This window comes from Solea senegalensis, unplaced genomic scaffold (genome assembly GCF_019176455.1).
Source record: "Solea senegalensis isolate Sse05_10M unplaced genomic scaffold, IFAPA_SoseM_1 scf7180000014185, whole genome shotgun sequence".
NCBI lineage: Eukaryota > Metazoa > Chordata > Actinopteri > Pleuronectiformes > Soleidae > Solea > Solea senegalensis.
In genome coordinates, this window is record NW_025320987.1 from 9,718 (window position 1) to 29,255 (window position 19,538).

A 19,538-nucleotide genomic window follows, 5' to 3' on the forward strand; every position below is an offset into this window, starting at 1 on the left:
TGAAGGAAACGATGTTAGCAGTAAGCGACACGAAGCCTCCACTAGATGGCGGCATTGGAACTCTTGATGCAGCTAGTGGAGCTCCAAAAGGAAATCGTTTTATTTTGAAACAGGAAGTGTGAGCGGTGTGACAGTTTGACAGACAACATCGGTGTTCGTGTGTGTTTGAATCAGTGGACTTTGTAGAAGTCAGTGGAAGCAGAGGCGAGGACTTTGTTAATGAAGAGTTAGACCAGTTTCACTGTTTAATGACAGTAACGTTGGATTTAGCTTCTCACCTGTGGAGATGATACAGTAATTTTAGGTAAGTGTTGTTTTTTTCTTCTCTTTTTTTTACATCGCTGCGGCTAAAATGAAGAATCTTGTTCGACTGGTCTGAACGAGTTTCACTCGCGCGCGCTTGTGTGTGTGTGTGTGTGTGTGTTGGTGCTCGTTGTCAATAGAAGTGATTTGATATTGATCAGTGTGGATTGTGTTGCTGACGTACAACCTGCTCACCTCTGCAGTGTAAGCTGCACACTGTGGGAACACTGTGACGCTGACTCACACATACTTTGTAGTAAAATCACAGTTCTACCTGCATCATTGTCATAAATGCTCGAGATGTGTTTCTCTGCTAAGAAAATCTGTATTTATTGTGGGATTAGAAAGTAATGAACTGTTTTTGAAGTAATTCAGTATTTGTTTAAAAAGGTGAAAGAGACCTATAGACCTATATATCAATACAATATAATGGATAAATCTGGAATATGAGAACCACTGGTGCAGATGTATTGTTTCTATTTCTGTTGAATAAACAATGTAATATCAAAACATATATGTTGATATTAAAACCAACACATTAATTTATTTATTAAAAGTATGAAGATGATATGCAGATTGTGGCTGAGTTCTTATAAAATGTAGTTTTGGTTAACAGTTTTTCCAAACTGAGGGAAGAAAAGCAGAGTAATATTTAAAAGAGCTGACAAAATAAGCTCTATTTCTATGTACTATGTGTTCCCCTATTTTATCAGCTGCTTTCAGTCTGGAAAGATTGAACCTTATAAATGGAAGTCTGGTGTCTATTAAAGGGGCATTTCACTCATTTAAGAGGTCACCTGCTTCCTCTTTGAACAGCTCAGTAAAAAAAATAAAAAATGTGTCAGTGTTTGTGATTTTAATTTGTTGTTGTTGTTGTTGTTGTTTTTTCCAAAAGAGGCTTCACTGTTTATGATGAAAAGACAACCACTAAGCAGCATCATACAAAATAAGGCATATTATAGGCATATATTTCCTAAAAACAGTAGAAAATAGAGTCAGTGTCCAGAGTTTTGGTCCAGTGACTTCCTTCAGGCAATTAATGAGTAGTTTTATCCTAAATCTAAGTTGGAAATGTGGTTTTAAACTTTTTTATGAAGATAATATGGACAAATGTGATATATATATTCAAACTGATATGTGTTAGTGCGAAACATAAACAGTATATTGATGATTGAAGTCATTCATTCATTGTCTACCGCTTTTATCCTCCACAGGGAGCTGGAGCGTGTATAATCAACTTGTTAACACTGTGAGTGATAGAACACTAATTTGCGACTGTCCATGTTATTGTTTGATTGCTCTGCTCATCTTCTAACCACATCTATTTTGGAAGCATCCTTCCTCCTTTGTCACTTAAGCCATGCAAAACGCATGCTGCCAGTTATTGCTGCGTGAATTTACATCCAAGTCACTTCCTCTGCGAGATATGAGGCCAAACTTGTTCATTAAAGGTCCTGCACATGTGGCCTGTGGATGCCTCAGCATGGGGTTACCTCCTCAAAGCTGCTGCTCCTGCTGCTCAAGTCCCAGCTTCATTATTATTATTATTTTTATTAGGTATAATGATAGAAGGGTTAGTGCCGCCCTCCCCCCACCCCTCCCTGCTGCTGTTTTTTGCATGATATGGAATGTAGAGCTCATTTTATTCTTTCTTTCTATCGAACTATCAACATTCATGTTTCATCACATCTTAGTTTTATCAAAAATGTGTGTACGTGTCTGTGCACAAGAGACTGTTGTCTAAAATAGCTGTAAAACTGCTTGATACACATGCGTACACAACGTCGTTAACACACAGGTTCTTGCAGAATGAGGGGTTTTCAGGGAGTAGATGACCTAAGTGTGCATGTGTGTGTTTCCGTGACACAGCAGGGTAGTTAGTCAAAGGCTGGAATGGCCTGAAGACTGAGCGAGGGAGAGAAAGAAAGAGAGCAAGTGTGCTGAAGGTGAAGGAGAAAGGAGAGAAAATGTCAATGAAAGGGACAAAAGGAGGCAACAAATGAAAGAGGAGGTAAAAGGTGAGAGAAAAGTTCATATATTAGTCAGTGTGGTGTGATGTGAGAGGAAAAGAGAAGGAATGTATGAGAGAGAAAAAAAGAGATGACAAACCAAAACATTGCTGTTCCTTGGGTTTGTCCTGTAACAGCAACTAATGCAAGTCAGATGTTTATTCATGGATGTGTTCACCCGGATAGACGGATTCACTGTGCAAGTATGTAGATGAATAAAGACAGTGCTCTGTGTGGACGTGATGATACTCACACATGGGTTTAATCCAGGTGGTGACTTTTTTCAGGCAGTGTATTATCAGTAATGACAATTATCATCATCACTATTATCTTCATCATCTTATCCAGGGTGTGACACGTGCTGTCGCCATCTGGGATTGGTTGTAGCTCCTCATGTGAGTCTCAGAAAAGAACAAGCATAGATGAAGTGTGGATGAGGATAATATTTATGTTACCAGTATTAAATTGCTAGATAATATTTACACAGATATTGTCAATATATTGCATGATTATCATGCACTCTGGTTTTCTCACATTGAAAAGAATAAGCTGTTCCAAAGCTTAGCAGCCACCAAAAAGGCCTCTGTTTTTGAGCCTGGATCCACAGGTACATTCAAATGCAGTTGTTTAGTTTGTTGACCTCAGAGTTTTGGCTTGAGTGTGAGGCTGCAACAGCTTGGACAAATAAGGTGAGGCCACTGAGTCGGATCAAAATTCACAATATTTGCTTATGGATTTTTGGTCAAAGGCCTAACAGGAACAGGCCTGACAAACACCCAACATTTGGTTTCATTGATGAAGCACAGAACTCCTATGATTGGACTGTCAATACTGAAGATGGTTAACAAATCCAGTGTGAGTCATTTATATGAAATGTAAAAACCACTAACAGTGCTGCTGGAGTGTTTAGTGCAGTCAGCGCTGCTGACAAACATGTACCGGTAACCAAACCTCACATCTGTTGTGTGTGTGCCCTCATGATTGTGAAATTGTGTGTGTGTGTATGTGTGTGTGTGTTGACACACATCTGGAGGAGTTTGTGGGAAAGGAGAAGTCTGTCTTGGTGTGTGTATCTCCTGACAGTAAGAAAGAACTACTGTAGATTTTGCTTAATTTTTATCTCGTTAATGTTATAGTTTAACATTTAATTGACCCTCATGGGTGGAAATGGTGGTTAAAAGTGATCATAAATAAAAACTACAGTGTTACTCAAGTCCCAGTTTAGTCATTTGATAAACATGACTCGAATCTGTTGTGATTCATAGTTTAAATTTAAATCACGGTAAACTTCATTGTGGCCTTGCTCCTGCCATTGACGTCATTCGTGTTGTATTACTTCACAAGTGGTGCTCTGTAACTATAACAAGGGTGATGAATGATGATCACAGTATATTTGATTATATACCAATTTAAATGGCCCTCTAATTAGAAATTCAGAGACATTGGACATTTCGTACGAGATTCCTCAGTCGACCACACTCTTGCGGGTGTAACTCTGTCTGAAAACAGCTGTGTTGCACCATTTCCTCCGCTGGTCAAACACCAGCTGAGACGTTCACTGTCTACTGCTTTATCCTCCACATGAGGGTCACTGAGGGCGCTGGAGCCAATCCCAGCTGCTAACATAGGGTGAAAGGCCGGGTACCCCCTGGACAGGTCACCTGTCCAACACAGAGACGAGGAACCATTCTCTCACACGTTCACAGAGTGTCTAATTAACCCCTGCTCGTTCTCAGCATAAATGTTATTTCTTCTTAATTAAAGATGGGACTAATAATGATAATGTTTATTGATAGATATGTCATTTATTTGCTCAATGCAGCAGTTGTATGTCCATGAAACGTCAGAAACTGTTAAAAAAAACAACCTCAAAATGGAAACATCTTCAAGTGTTTGCATTGGCCCTAGAGAGGCCGCCAACCATTTGCTATGTCATAGTACAGGGGTAGGGAACCTATGGCTCGCGAGCCAGGTGTGGCTCTTTTGATGATTGCATCTGGCTCGCAGATTTCGGCTTTTCAGATAAAACATAAAATATTATCACTTGTTTTAATCCATCCATCGATTTTGGAAGTGGAGGAAACGCAAGTGAATGACATAAATGCAGCACCGTTCTATTCCCTGGCTTTGGATGAGTCAACAGACGTAAGTCATTTGTCGCAGTTTAGTGTGATTGCAAGATATGCTGCTGGTGACACACTGCATGAAGAAAGTCTTGCTGTTCTGCCAATAAAAGGGTCCACAAGAACCAGAAGTCGCATTAATGGTGAGTATTATAACAACATTATTTAAAAGAATAAATTCAGAGGCTTATTATACTCACATTTAGTTAAATTCAGTCTTAAAATATATTATATGGCTCTCACTGAAATAAATTTGCAAATATTTTGCTTTCATGGCTCTCTGAGTCAAAAAGGTTCCCGACCCCTGTCATAGTATAACAAATGTAGACCACATTTAAATGAAACAATGTTTTTTACTGAAGAAGTTCTTCCTGTTGCCAGTAGGTGTTGCGATGACTGACTTTTGCAGCTTATCATCATGGATCAATTGGCCCTAAAAAAAAGAAAGAAAAGAATAGAGTTGGGGTGGGACAGAAACTTGCTGTGTGATGTTCCTGCAAACATACTTGTGGCCACTTCTATGGTTGTCGGGGAAACTCGCATACAGATCAAAAGAAGGTGAGGTCAACAGAGTCCGTCTGGGCAGAAGATTGCTGGTTCCCACTGGTTATTTGTAGCACAAAATGTGTTCACACCAGGTTTTTGGAGTTATCGTGCATGGCCAAGCTCTCAATAGTGTACTCAAAGAGTTCTGAGTGGATACAGTCTGTCCATCACAGCGATTGGTGCCGTTATGGAGGAAGAAATCATCATTAAATTTGATCCAAATACTTTAATAATAATTTTTCTCACAGTGAACAACTGTGATGGCTGACCTCCCATCTGGACTGCTGGAGGCATGTGTTGTGATTGGGGCCCCCATTGATAAACTTCGAGACCTTCATCAGGTATGAATTCCCATCACAATTTTTTCATTTTCACTAATCCTGACTTCTTCATAATGTGGCACCATTGCTATTTCAGACATTATTTGTATTATATGTGTTGAAATATCTCTTTGGAAGCAGAAACGTGTACAGTCACAAACATGTTCCAATAAAATATTATTAAATTTCCAAACTGTCTTGCAGAATCATCAGCAGACAAAGTTAAACGATCACAGCGCGCTAGAAGCGGAGGTACTGCACGTCCACGCACCCCCCTTTGTTACCAAGGAGACCAACTCTACCCAGGCGATTGGTCCGGCCTTCAGCCGTGTCCAGAGGAGGAAGAGCTTTATTAAGAAGGTATCCTCACTTCTATTGTCTGTTTTTGTTTGTATTTAGAAGGGTGAAGTTTTGTCCAATCATTTTCTTCCAGTGTTCAGGATAAATGTGTCATGTGTGTGTGAGTCTGAGTCTGTTTTTCTTTGTTTTGTTTTTTTTGCAGAAGAGGCGAGATCGTGCTCCAGAGCCTTTATTAAATGGAGACACTGCCAGTCGTGCAGAAGTATCGTCAGCGACAGAGGACATCAGTGTTCCAAAGGACCTGGACCTCATTGCTTTGCCCCAGCTATGTTTCCCTGGTATGAGGACTTTTTATTATGTGACATTACATATTTAAATATAATGGATGGACTTTTAAACTCACTGGCCACTTTATTAGGTACATAGGACACCTAATGTGATATTTATGATGATATTTGTGATGATTTCTCCTGGTTTTAAAAACTTTTATGATCATGATATTTATTATAGTGTGTAAAATAGTGAAACACACTAAAAATTATAAATGACATATTATATACACATAGATTATAAAAACATTATATTTATTTTATATTTATTTATAGGCTTATTGTAGCTTCATTATTTGTGTCGTAACAGAATTTTACCATATTTATTATCAATTTCACTGCCAAAAGAAAGCCAAAGAAATAAAGCAGTTATTATGTGAAATGAAAGTTAAACATATTTTAAGCATGTAATACAGCAGATACTTTATTTTATTGTATTTACAGTTTATTTACAGTTTATTGCCACTCTTAACTCTTAACAGGTGGTTATTTATAACTCGGCCATCTCCTTTAGAATCAACGAGGCATTTTTGCCCAGAGAAACTGCCGCTCACTGGATATTTTCTCTTTAATTGGATCATTCTCTGTAAGCCCCAGAGATGATTGCACATAGAAATCCCAGTAAATCAGCAATTTCTGGCCCCCTGCCATGTTCAAAGTCTTTGAAATCATTTTTCGCCCTCGTTCTGATGCTCAGTTTGAGCTTCAGCAGGTCGTCTTGAACCATGTTGCTGCGAAATTGGCTGATTAGATATTTGCGTTAACAAGCAGTTGAACAGGTGTACCTAATAAAGTGGCCCGTGAGTGTATTTCTAGTGCATCAAGGAGGATTAACCTATTATTACCTATTATTATCTACCTAAGCAGAGATGCCATTTCCAGAGGCAGACATGTTTGCCTCACTACTCTAAGTCTTTCATAGAACAAAGTGGAATGACTCAGAGCTTCTGCAAAATGACTAGTTTTTTATTTCAGCTTGAAATGTTTGTAGTTTATGGTATTAATGTGTTCAAAACTGGTATTTACAGTAACGCCAATGTCACATGAATGTAGCGCATGGCTCTGCTCTTTCTAGTCACACAGTCCTCTGCTTGATTTTCACAGGTGGTCTTCAGTTAGCCACTGAGCAGAGGGAAGACAGTTATCACTTCCTGGTTTTTACCGACTTGTTTGGGAACCGGACCCATGCCGTTGTTGTGCAGTATTACAGAGCAGTGCAGGTACAACACACACACACACACACCATGTGCAGAACTTTGAGGAACAACATGTTGAGTCCAGTAAATGAAGACGGTTTGTTTTTGTCAGTCCTGTCATGAAGGCGTTGTCCATAACGGCCACAGATGGAATTCATCAAAAGCTTGTCTCTACGCGCCCTTTGCTGTGTGTGTCATCTCTAAGTTCCCCTATTACAATGCTCTAAGAGACTGCTTGTCATGGTAATTATTTATGTTCAATGATTAATAACCTGACCTTGGTTAAGTAATACACAGACATTTCTCTGCATATTTGTCTCACGACCTCTCTCTCTCTCACTCACTCACTCAGTCTCCTGGTCCAGTTACGGCCTGCAAGACAAACAGACTTTGAGGAAACAATCAAGGAGTTTTCCGCCAAACTCTCACTGGTCCCTTTACCGCCTCCTGGACAGCTACATGTGGTCAGAAAAAAACCCTCAATCTTTCTTTTCTTGCTTCCTTTTCCTCCTTCCAGCCAACTTACTTTTTCCTGCCTTTGTCTTTGATTTTTGCTAGAAACTGTAATTTGTGTGTGTGTGTGTGTGTGTGTGTGTGTGTTGTAGTCCTTCAGTCTCCGTCCTCTCCACGTGGTTCTTCCATCCAGAGACGATCAGGACAGTCCAGTGATCGACATCGACCTGCATCTGCCTTTCCTCTGTTTCACACATGCAGCTCTCCTCCAGGTAACAGGAAAAACACAGAGCCTGGTACACTAATGTATGGCGGTAGAAAGAATAAAAATCTATAATGGCACAAACGTGAGTGGAGGAATGAACAGTGGATCTCATGAAAATTGGAATAAATGTTTGTCCTTAATAGAGATTTAATTATGAATTAAATATAAAGCAGATATGACTCAGAGAAATCAAATCAAAGGTTGGATTGTGGGTCCAGTTGTTACATGCTTTGATTAAAGCTGGAGTTGGTGACTGTTTGTTGTGACATCCCAAAGTTGTATAACAAAGGCTGTGTGACTTTCTCTATGAATCTTCTTCGCACTTCCAAGGTATAACTTAAAGCAGGGGTCTACAACCTTTTTGAGGCCGAGAGCTACCTGGCTAGGTTAGAGAATAATATGGAGAGCTACCATATTAACATTTTATTCAATTTACCATTTAAATGATGAATATTCAATTGCATACACGTCAGTTACAGTGCTTACTCATAACAATTATCACAGTTTTTGTAAATGATATCAATGATATTTTGCTGAGTGATCATATGGATACATGCAAGTGAGGTGAAGTGAAGTGAGCCTACCAAGTGTTCGCAGGCACCATGTTGTTGACCACCGATTTAAAGCAACCCAACATGTTTTACTATTTAAAAACAATCCTAAAATGTCCTCTGTACAATATGGGACCTCTAAATGGCCAGTCCACCCAAAAAAAATACAGTTTTTTTACTAATGTTCAGAGATAAATGTGTTATTTGATCATCAGACAGTGGATCTGTCTCATTCCCGCAAAAAAATAAATTAAATTGACAAAAAGTCAATGTCAAAGTAACGTTTTATAAATAAAAGATCTGAATTTTTTTTTTCAATTAAAAAAACTGTTCAAATTAAATCCAACCCTGCAGTAGAATGTGAATTAAACAAACCCAGCAGCATCATAATGATTAATGAAGTATATTCTTCAAGTGGAAACAAAAACATGGGTGAAACAGCCCTTTAAGTTAGCTGTCAAATGTCTGTTTGATTTGTCCAGTTTGGTTTGGATGTCACGCTGCTTTGTGACAGTTCTGGTGCTGTCTCCTCTCCAGGTGCTCTCCTGCCTTCTCCAAGAACAGAGACTGGTCTTCTTCTCGTCGGACTGGGCTCGACTCACTCTGGTTGCAGAGTGTGTTCTGTTGTACCTGCAGGTCAGCGAGAAACTAACGTCACACCCTTCACCCACTGAGGACAATGGCTGTAGAATGAACTTCACTGTTGTACCACTGTATTAATGCTCTGACATTCCTTTTCAGCCTCTGTCCTGGCAGCACCCGTACGTCCCCGTCTTAGCCAGAGGAATGTTGGACTTCCTCATGGCTCCCACTGCTTTCCTGATGGGCTGCCACATCAATCACTTTGAAGAAGTTGCTGCCGTGGGTATCCAAATATCACTGACTAAAGTCTTCTTTTATTACCCTCGCCAAGGAGGTTATGTTTTTGGATTTTATTTAGCTTTAGCAAGATAAGGGAGTATATTGACACTGTGGGAAACTGAGGTTTGTGCTCTCTGAGTACTTTTTCTAGTTCATTCATTCATTTATTTATTTTTTATTTAGTCATCATCAAGGATTACAGTCTTAGTCCTTACTTTGGACAATACTTTGAGAGTTTTTGAGTGTTGAATATTGTTGGATTTTGGTTAGTGACGAGATAGTATGGCAGCAATTTGATCCTATGCTGTTTATTTTCCATAATTTATTGTTTTACACATGTAACAATGGTTAAAACCGCTTAAATTAGAGGATTTTTTGCCCTTTTAATTTGCAAAACAAAATGGGAAGTGTAATCAAATGTCCAATATAATGAATTTCATATGAGGTATTGAACAATAACTGCTTTGTTCGCCACTGCATTCATCTTTATTCTGAGTCTTACACGAACAGTACATTTAACAGTAGCAGCCTGTTCATCTTAACAGAGCTGGACTCAGTGTAGATTGTGTTGAAATGAATTGTGCCCATTGTACCTACAACAGCTGTGGCTGTGTGTTTGTTTTACTGTATAGGAGACAGAAGATCTTATCCTGGTGAATGTTGACGATGGCAGCATTCAGTCGTCCTGGTCTGAATCCATTGACCTGCCGTATATTCCTCTGGCTGCAGCCGAGTGCTTTATGTCAAGGTAACACATGAACACCGCAGCGCACTTCACTGTGCGGTACAATTCATTATCATACTTTCTTTCTTGTTGTAAAAATGGGCTCCATTATTGTTTGTATATATTTCTTAGACATATGACGTATAACAGACAACATATTTACCAGGCAAATTTCATAAAAAGTGGAGATGGTGGATAGAAGTATTTTCCCAGATCACCAAAGACACAGAGGATGGCAGATGTTCTATAAAACACACTTGTAAGAAGTGTAGGTGAAGTGATTTTGAACTACTGGCAACACATATTTGTTTGGAGAGTGGAGTTTGCATCCAGATTACAGACTCCCAGTGCAAAATGAACTTAAATAAGTAATATTTTACAGGCTTTTATTGAGGAAAAGTCAATCAGAAAGTGCTGCAGGTCTGGAATAATGTCTGCTCTGTCCATTTACATACTTGTGTCTTGTCTAAACCTAAAACTTGATACAACTGTTGTATTTCTGCTCCTGGTCTATTTCTTTTGTCTCTACCTCACTGCCCTCTTGTCCTTTCTCTCCCCCTCCTTCCCTTCCTCTGTCCCCATTTTTCCTTTTTCTGCCTTACTATGTACAGTGCCTTGAGATAATGTATGTTGTGATTTGGCACTGTACAAATAAATTGAATTGAATTGAATTGAAAAAGCACCCAGAGATTCTCTATACCTGAGATTAATCTCATATTAATTGAGATCATGTGCATTTTCTGCTGCTTTCCTCACATGTGAACAGCAAACTCAGGTCACATCTGTTTTACATACTTACATACATGTACCTGTTGTGTGTATATTCAGAGCTGAGGCTCTTCAGCTTCATTATGACCTGGAACTGTGTCACCTCGGAGCGGGCACTGATGCCAACACCCTGCGGTGCCAACGCCGGGACTGGCAGAGACGACTGAACACACAGATACAAAACATCGCCCTGGAGCTGGTGGTCAACATTTTCAGGTAGGGCTCCGTCACTGCACTGTGGTCACCGAGTTTATTATTTCTCAGGATCACACTGTTATCTCTGTGTGTCACTCCATCAGAGGCGTGCAGGACTTTTTGAACCATGAACACAGAGTTTTTAACAGTGAGGAGTTTCTGAGGACCAGGGAGCCAGCAGACCAGGGCTTCTACAAGAAGGTAAACGCACACACACACACACACACACACAGTCATGTTCACACACAAACAAATGCTAACTATTTGAACTGCACATTGTCTGCAGGTATTAGACACTCATATCTTCCACTCATTCCTGCGAGACAGGCTGAACAGGAAACAGGACACCTTCAGTCGCATGGAGCAGAAAACACGTAACAATGCACCCAGGTATGAGGCTGATGACATAACTGAGGGACCGAGGTAACACTGGCGAAATAAAACGTGTCAACTCTGTTTCTGCCAACTCTAGATAAGCAATTTTAAAATATAATAACTGATATTTGCAAGAATTACTTTTCTTTCTAGTCTGTGTTTTTCTAGTCTCTTCATTTGTATCCATGACAAAGTGTTAAAGGGGCAAAATGTAAGGTATGCAACTAGAGTTTTAAATTTAAAATTGGATACTGCAATTCAAACTAAAAATATTGGAGAGTTAAGGTTGCCAGATAGTTTGAGATTAACAAATACAGGCGACCGCAATACGTTTCCTCAGCTCTAGAGATAGGCTGAGGAGCTCGGACATGCTGACGTGGTACGGGCATGTGGTTAGGATGCCTCCTGGACGCCTCCATGAGGAGGTGTTTCGGGCACTTCTCACATATAGCCCCTTTAAATTGAAACCCTGGAAACTTGCAAAAACACAGAGAGAAAGTGCCCAAAAATGTATCTGCTTCTTTAACCAGTCATGTTTTATGGTATGATTTAGTTTAGCAATTAAATGTAGTTGTTTGTCAAGTTCCATTGAAAAGTAAACAAACAGACAGGAGCTAAAACAGGTGAGGTTTGCTGCAAAGCTAGTAATTAAAATTGAATTAATGTTTCCAGGAAAACTGTTGACCTTGCTTTATTAGGCAGCATACCTGCAATTGATTAAAGGCCCAGTGTTTAACATTTAGGCAGGTTTATTTCATTTTAAAATAACATTTGTTTGTTTTTTGTACCTTTTGGAGTAAGTTTTTTTACATTGCCTTGCCACCATCGTTCTCTCTGTCCCAGTGTAAACGTTGATTACTACAATCCTGAGCGCTCTTCATCGATCCCTCGATATCTGTCTTCTTGTTTCGCCTCTGTGCAGGAATCGAGCAATGACCGAGTCTCCCCGTCGTCCTCCCATGTCTGAACTGTCCAGAAGTGGCTACAACAGCTACACTAACCCCAGTGACAGACTGAGTAAGAGGCTCGGAGCCAGTCTGCCTAACCTGGAGCAGTCTGCTAACGACACTGTGACCGGCATCAGCTGCAGCCGGCCAGCCTCCCTCAGAAAGATGACTCCTGATATTGGTCAGTACCAGTGGAGGAGTAGGGGGAAAGATGAGAGTTAATTAATGAGTTCGCTAGTTAATGTTTTAATTACATTTCTTTAATTCCAGGGTTGAAGTTCCTCCAGAAGACAGTGAAGGTTTTCCGTCTCCCAGAGTTCCCACCTCCTCTGGCTTATCATTATGTGCAGAACTATTATTCCGACATGGTGGCTTCACTGGGGAAGGCTATTAGTGCTACACCACCTGAGGAGTCTGCTCTCCTGGCGAGGTACTTGATCCAGAGCGAAAATGTTGCTGCTATATGATAAAAAGACTCTTTTATTTTGTTAGACATCCAATCAAATCCCCCTGTCTTTTCTTTTCAGGTATCACTACCTGCGTGGTTTGGTGAACACTGTGTCCAACAAGCGTCTGGATGCATTGGAGGATTTCCAGAGTCTCTATAAGACGGACTCGGATATCTTCCCCTCTCAGATGGTGAAGTCACTGGTTGACTCTATGCCAGAAAGTGAACGCTTACAGGTTAGTCCAGACTGAATGAAGTCATATGTTGTATCTGCTCTTTCCAGGATTCACTTCATTGAATTACATCTCACAGCCGCAAAACTTTCAAGTCAACAGTTTAGTTGTTTCTTCTTTTCAACTCAAACTCTGCACGTAGTTAAAGTTAAAAACGTAGTTACGAGTTAAATATCATCTGCCAAACAATTAACTCAGAAATCAAAAGTAACTGATCTGATGAATTTGGGTTAGGGCTTCAATGATCCATCGATTATTAATCAATTGCTAAATGAATCATCAACTACTTTGATTTGATTTGGGTTTTTTTAGCTTCTTAAAAGTTAATATTTTCAGGTTTCTTTGCTCCGATTAACAAAGCAATCATTGAAATTGATTAATTTTGTTTTATGGGCAAATTATGGCCATTTAAGAACATCATCTTTTTGAGGTTTGGCAAACAATGATTATAATTTTTTTTTGACATTTTGTGCGTCAAACATATACTCTTAACTGAGAAAATAATCAACATGAAAATAATCCTTAGTTACAGCCCTGATTTAGGTATATTAATGGTTTCAGTGGCTTAGGTGGCAATTCTCAATCTCTGTCATAGTGCTGTCTTCTTCTTCTAAATCTTATACTTTCTTAATCCCCTTAGGGAAATGCAATCTCTGCATTTGACCCATCCTAGAATTAGGAGCAGTGGACAGCCACACTGAGTAGCGCCTGGGGAGCAATGAGGGTTGGGTACCTTGCTCAGCCCTTTTGACCTGGTGGGGACTTGAACCAGTGACCCTCCAGTTACAAGCCAAGCTCCCTTTACACTTGGCCATGAGCTGCTGTTGTCACTTAATTCTATAATAGATTCAATTTGAGAAATAAACATCTACAGTTTTTATAATAACTGATTAATGGAGCGTTTACTAGACCAAACAAGTCTATAGATACCATTTGAAAATACTCGGTGGTTACAGCTGTGGAAATACCACTGGTTATGAATGTCTCTACAGGCAGACAGACGTCCGGAGCTCAAGCGTCTCATCAGCCGAGTAAAGCGGGACCAGGAGCGGGAGCGAGCGCGCCACGGAAACAGCCACGAGGAAGGTGCCGTGAAGCGCTTCCAGCTGCCCAAGAAATACATGCCACTGGAGGAGTTTGTGAAATGTGTCCAGGAGTCTGGGATTGTAAAAGACCAGGGGACGATACACAGACTCTTCGATGCTCTAACTGTTGGTCAGTACTGCAGTCTATGTAACATCTACATGTGTGCCGTACTTAGTACCCTGGTCCATTAAATGCTGTACCAGGCAGCTGTACCCTTCCCTTTTTTCCCTCCTTCTCTCTTTTTTCCGGGCAAACATTTATCCCTCGGGTTAATCATTAACCCCTCTTCCTCTCGAAGGAGCAGAGTTTGTCCTGTTGTAAGTGTGACCAGGGTAAGTGCACCCGGAAATCATTTCAGTGATCATTTAAACACTGATGATGATGGGTCATATTGAGTTTTGTGAAAATACCTTTCTTTTGCCACCCTTTACATCTTTACTTCCACTATTTTGATTTACTTTAATTTAAACACGTCTCGCCTGGGTCTGAGCCGAGTTGTTCATTTAAGAGTGTGAGGCCCGAGCGTGACCTGACAACATTCCTGCCAAATGACTGTGTGAGCAGAAGAAAATATATGTGATACATGTGTGAAGTGGAATATTTGTGTTTAAGATAAGAACGTAGGAGAGGAAGGAAACTGGTAGAAGCTGAAAAATGTTTCCAGAAGGGGAAGTTTCGAGCTGGAAAAGCAAGAATTTAACACTGGAGTGAGAGCTTATCATGTCCTCCACATTATGTCCTGTTTGATATCTAGAGCAAGCTTTCCTTTCCTCCACTGGTGTGGAGGTGGTGGGGTACAAAGATTTCACCATCACTGTCCTTCTGTGTGTACTGAAGCTATAATGAAGCAGTTTATTGAGGTCTTGTGAAATATATGGTCTCTATTATCTCCTGTTAATCCAAGATGTTGGTGATGACATAGTGATGAATCATTTAGATTCTGATGCACAAGATGGTAAATAATTAAGATTATGCAGTGTTCATGTTAATCTACCACTATAATGACAATGAGATGATATAAAAGTACCTTTTTATGTATCCTTTCCTGGCATTATTATTTTTCAGGTTATCTGTTCCGTTCTTGTGAACATGATTAGTCAGTTAGTTTATTGTTCCCCTTGGGAAACTTCGTTTTCACAGGTTTGGTACATTTGCATCTAATCACAGCAGAAAAATCTAGAGGACATATAAAGATCGGACAAAAAAGAAAAAACATATAACATACATTACATATATGGCTTTGTTTTGTTTAAAGTGGAGATGGCTGAAGGTATTAGGACTCTGCTGAGGTGGGCTTTATAGCATTTCATACTTTTGAATCCCCTTCGTCATGATAGGAGATGGAAATGATGGCAGTGTTGGATATCTGAATAACTTTGTTGTGGTTTTTTTACAGTTTAACCATAAAAGGGGCCAAATGTCATGTGACTAAGTGCTTTTGCCCATTTTTCCAGATACTTATCTCAATATCTGCCATTCTATTTACAATATACTGCATGTTAAAATAGTGTATTAACAATTTGAAATTTTGAACAGTATAAAACATATTCAAAATATATACAGTATTTTTTTTTTGTGTCCCCATGTTCAAAAACAGGCCAAACAAAATGGAAGCTATGTACAGGCGTTTTTCCCTCTCTGGTGACAAAGCATGAGTGAAATCATCGAAATGCCCATAAGTTGGCTTTTGGCGTGCAAATTCTCAGCTTTCAGAAACTGTGGGAATGTTTCCTATAGCACAAACCGTTGCGTAATTAGAAAATAATGCAAAATGTGCTTGTGCGTACGTTTCGTCTGCGATACGCTCTGGGTTAAAGGGCTGTACAATGCTTGTATATAGTAACAGAAGTAGGTGTGGGTCAACATGAAGTCCTTTTAGTTATTATCTTGATATTTCAAGAAAGCGTTGAGGGGACTTCTTCAAATTTGGTGCAGAGATTCAATTAGACCTCTGACTGTGATGATATTCCTCTGGTGGTACTTTAGGAAAATCAGAAATACTGTATTCTTCTACTGTATATACCAGGACAAGGTATATAATCAAACATCAACGGTCCAGTTCACCGTGACCTTTTAAAAAGCATGTATTTAATTAGGTTAGTTTTAATACAAGGCTCTAACTTGCCTCGTGACTTTGTTTCTATGTGAATTGTGAACTCCTTTCTCCGTGTGGTCATTGACAGAGGGCTGTGTGTGTGTGTGGGGGACAGCAGTGCACACTCATACTGCACTGTATGCAGTCATTGTTGTACACATACAGTAAATATGCCAACCCCCAACTTCTCACACTGCAGACACGCTGGCACTGTTAACTGCTTGGAATGAGGAGACGTTGGTTACGTCAGAACTAATATGTTTGAGTGTATGTGTGTGAGTGAGCGCATGTTTCTTCTTCTTTGGCGTTTTATGGGGTTGGCATTGGTACTGTTGCATGACTGTCTCCCTTTCCCTCTCCTTTCCCTTCATCTTTATTTTATTAATCTCTGCAATTTCTGTCTAGTTCATCTTTTCCCTTTTCTTCTGCCTCTTTGATTTGTCTTGAAGGTTTTCTGGTTTTGTTGATTGTTCAGCTTCTTAAATGAATATTTTCTGGTTTCTTTGCTCCACAAAACAAAGAAATCCTTTTATGGACAAAACAAGACATCAATTTCATCACTGACCAACATTTTTCAACATTTTATGTAGCAAACCATTTATTGTTTAATCTAGAAAGTAATTACCTGTCACAGATTATGAGAATATTTTTCAGTTTTAGCACCTAATGGAATGTATTTATTCTAAGTTTGCTTGTGTTTGATGCAGGTCATCAGAAGCAGGTCGGTCCAGATTTGTTCAGAGTGTTTTACACCATCTGGAAGGAAACTGAGGCTGAAGCACAGGAGGTCTGTATGTACTATATGTTTTACAGTGCAATGACTCAAACTTACCATACAATAACTGAAATGTTGAAAACACTGATGGGGTGAAGATAAAGTTCATTATTTGAAAGCCAATTTGAATAATAACAATTATGTTTTTATTGCTTCAACCATGTTTTCTTTAAACAAAAACCTTTTAACAAACGGTAGACTAATACGAAATACTACACAAAGCATACATAGTACTCTGGCTTTCGATTAAGGTACAAGTGAAGTAGGTTAGTACACGATTTTTGGCAAATACAACATGGCAGCAACATTAAGCAGCCTCAAAAGCATTCCGAACCTTCTGGAAATTAATTTGCAAATTGCTTCAGATTCACCAAATCTGTTCCAATTTGGCAGTAGAAAGCATGTCATTCAGCCAAAACACGGGGACGATGGAGACAACACATATCTTTATTAAATTTGACGTATCAGGAGACGTTGAAATTCAGGCCAGCATCAATGTACAGTAGTAACACAGCTCAAAAAGCTCTTACACTTTATACTCACATTAATGTGATTTGGTTTATTAGGTGTGCTTGCCTGCGTCCGTGTTGGAGCACATTGAACCCAGCGAATGTGTCTTTAAGCTTTCCACTTCGGTCAAAACGAGCCGCGGAGTCGGGAAGATCGCCATGACCCAGCGCCGGCTCTTCCTGCTGACCGACGGGCGACCGGGATACGTGGAGGTGGCGCAGTACCGCGATTTAGAGGTGAGACAAATGAGTCGGGCGCTGGTCCTTTGCTTTTGAAATGATTCAATTGAGTGAGAGAAAACAGCTTTCATCAGGACAACACACTTTAAAGCCAGAATCAGATGAGTATATTGAGCGTGTAATGGTGATCAGCATCTCGTCTTTATCCGTCTCCCTTCAGGAGGTGAAGGTGTCCTCGGCTCCGTTCCTGCTCCTGCGGATACCGAGCCTGAAGCTACGTGTTCGCGGCAGGAAGGAGGCGTTTGAGGCCAATCTGAAAACAGAGACTGACCTCTGGAACCTGATGGTCAAAGAGATGTGGGCCGGTCGCAACATGGCTGACCAGCACAAGGTAGAGCTGGAACTGAAGTGAGAATATAAGGGTGTGATTGTGGGTTTGACTTGCATTTCTAATCTAAATAAAGTCAGAGTAACAGCGCTTTTCCATTATATAATTCCACCGCTTCTCGATTCGACCATAATTGTTTTTTTTGCTTTTCCATTAGGGATAGTACCTGGTACCTGGTGCTTTTATCGGTCATGCAGAAAGTACTGAACTCATCTTTTTAATGAACTGATTCGAATGATTCCATTACACTGCAAACAACTGCTTTGCACGTCACTAGTTTGTGTGTTTGTGTCGTGTATAAAACTACGTCACTGCAGTTTCATGCAGCAGTGCGATGATGACATGAAAATGAAGTGACTGATACTAAACCGAGTAGATTGGAGTCCAGTAGTGCTGGAAATGTATAACGGAAAGTGCCATAAATCACCCACGACATTTGAAACCTGTCAAGTGACCTGTTCTGACAGTTATGTGATTAACAGACAGGCAGACATTCAATGCATTTATAGATGGATGAATGCCTAAGTAAGTAATTTAGTGAATTTTTCTTAAACACTCTATGGCTTTATCTGGGTATCAGTTACTGTGTGTGTCAGTGAACCACAGTGACCTTTGTGGGTGTGGTTGACATTCCATGAGGCACACATTACCATAAATACACAGTCCGAACAAAGACGGAAGGTTTCCTTTGTGAAACCAGATGATGTAAATGTAACAATCTGTGTCTCATGTCTCTTCTTTTTTTTTTTTTTACCCTCCCCCCCATTGTCCCTCTTGTTTCTCCCATTTCTATTTATGTTAGTCTCCCATTTCTCAATTATATGCAGTCTGTGCACATGTACAATATATGCAAGTGCTCTGATTCCAGGTTTTTAAAGCCTTGCTATTTTTTTAAGATAAATCATGTTAATCAGTTGAGTAAATATTATTTACATATAAATAGTCAGCGAATAAGATACTTTTAGTCTTCTACAGCACAACACGTGAATGAGTTGCTTCTTCTAGAAAAGTCATTTTATGTCTTTCACTATATGCTGATATTTTGAGCATCAACCACTTGATTGATTAATTCATAATAAAAATAACCATGTTCCATAATTTATCCCCACTGGGTTTTGATTTTAACTTTGTGTCTTGTCTCATTATGCATTGTTTGCTGTGACTGTAAATAAATCTATTTCCCTCCAGGACCCCCAGTACATGCAGCAGGCCCTGACCAATGCCTTGTTAATGGACGCAGTCGTGGGCAGCCTTCAGAACAGCAAAGCCATCTACGCTGCCTCGAAGCTGGCTCACTTTGACCGCATTAAGATGGAAGGTAAAGGAAGACGCCACCGCTCATTATAGATAATGTTGTTTTTCTTGTGTGCACTAATTTGGAAACTTAATGTCCCTAAAGACTCATTCACTTGGAGGTTATGTGTGTGTGGTTGTGGTTTTATTGCTCTGTGGGGCTCCAGTGTCACGTTTGTGCATTCACCACCTGGTAAAGGTCACAGACTTATCTTTTGTGTTTCTGCAGTCCCGATGATGGTTCCCAAGACGACGGCAGAAACGCT

At 39.9% G+C, this 19,538-nt stretch overlaps 1 protein-coding gene across 1 annotated transcript; it reads left to right on the forward strand.

The window, feature by feature from the left end:
- Nucleotides 1-169: 169 nt before the first annotated feature.
- Nucleotides 170-19,534, forward strand: LOC122760930 (DENN domain-containing protein 3-like; the record flags this gene model as incomplete). Its single annotated transcript, XM_044016135.1, has 23 exons — nucleotides 170-304; nucleotides 5,230-5,322; nucleotides 5,506-5,661; nucleotides 5,804-5,939; nucleotides 7,035-7,150; nucleotides 7,239-7,369; nucleotides 7,479-7,590; nucleotides 7,732-7,851; nucleotides 8,933-9,031; nucleotides 9,137-9,256; nucleotides 9,889-10,004; nucleotides 10,809-10,964; nucleotides 11,048-11,144; nucleotides 11,230-11,333; nucleotides 12,241-12,446; nucleotides 12,536-12,695; nucleotides 12,793-12,949; nucleotides 13,939-14,161; nucleotides 16,835-16,914; nucleotides 17,469-17,648; nucleotides 17,812-17,982; nucleotides 19,168-19,297; nucleotides 19,502-19,534. Coding segments are annotated over exons 2-23 (2,884 nt in total), but the record flags the coding sequence as incomplete, so codon positions are not given.
- Nucleotides 19,535-19,538: the final 4 nt, after the last annotated feature.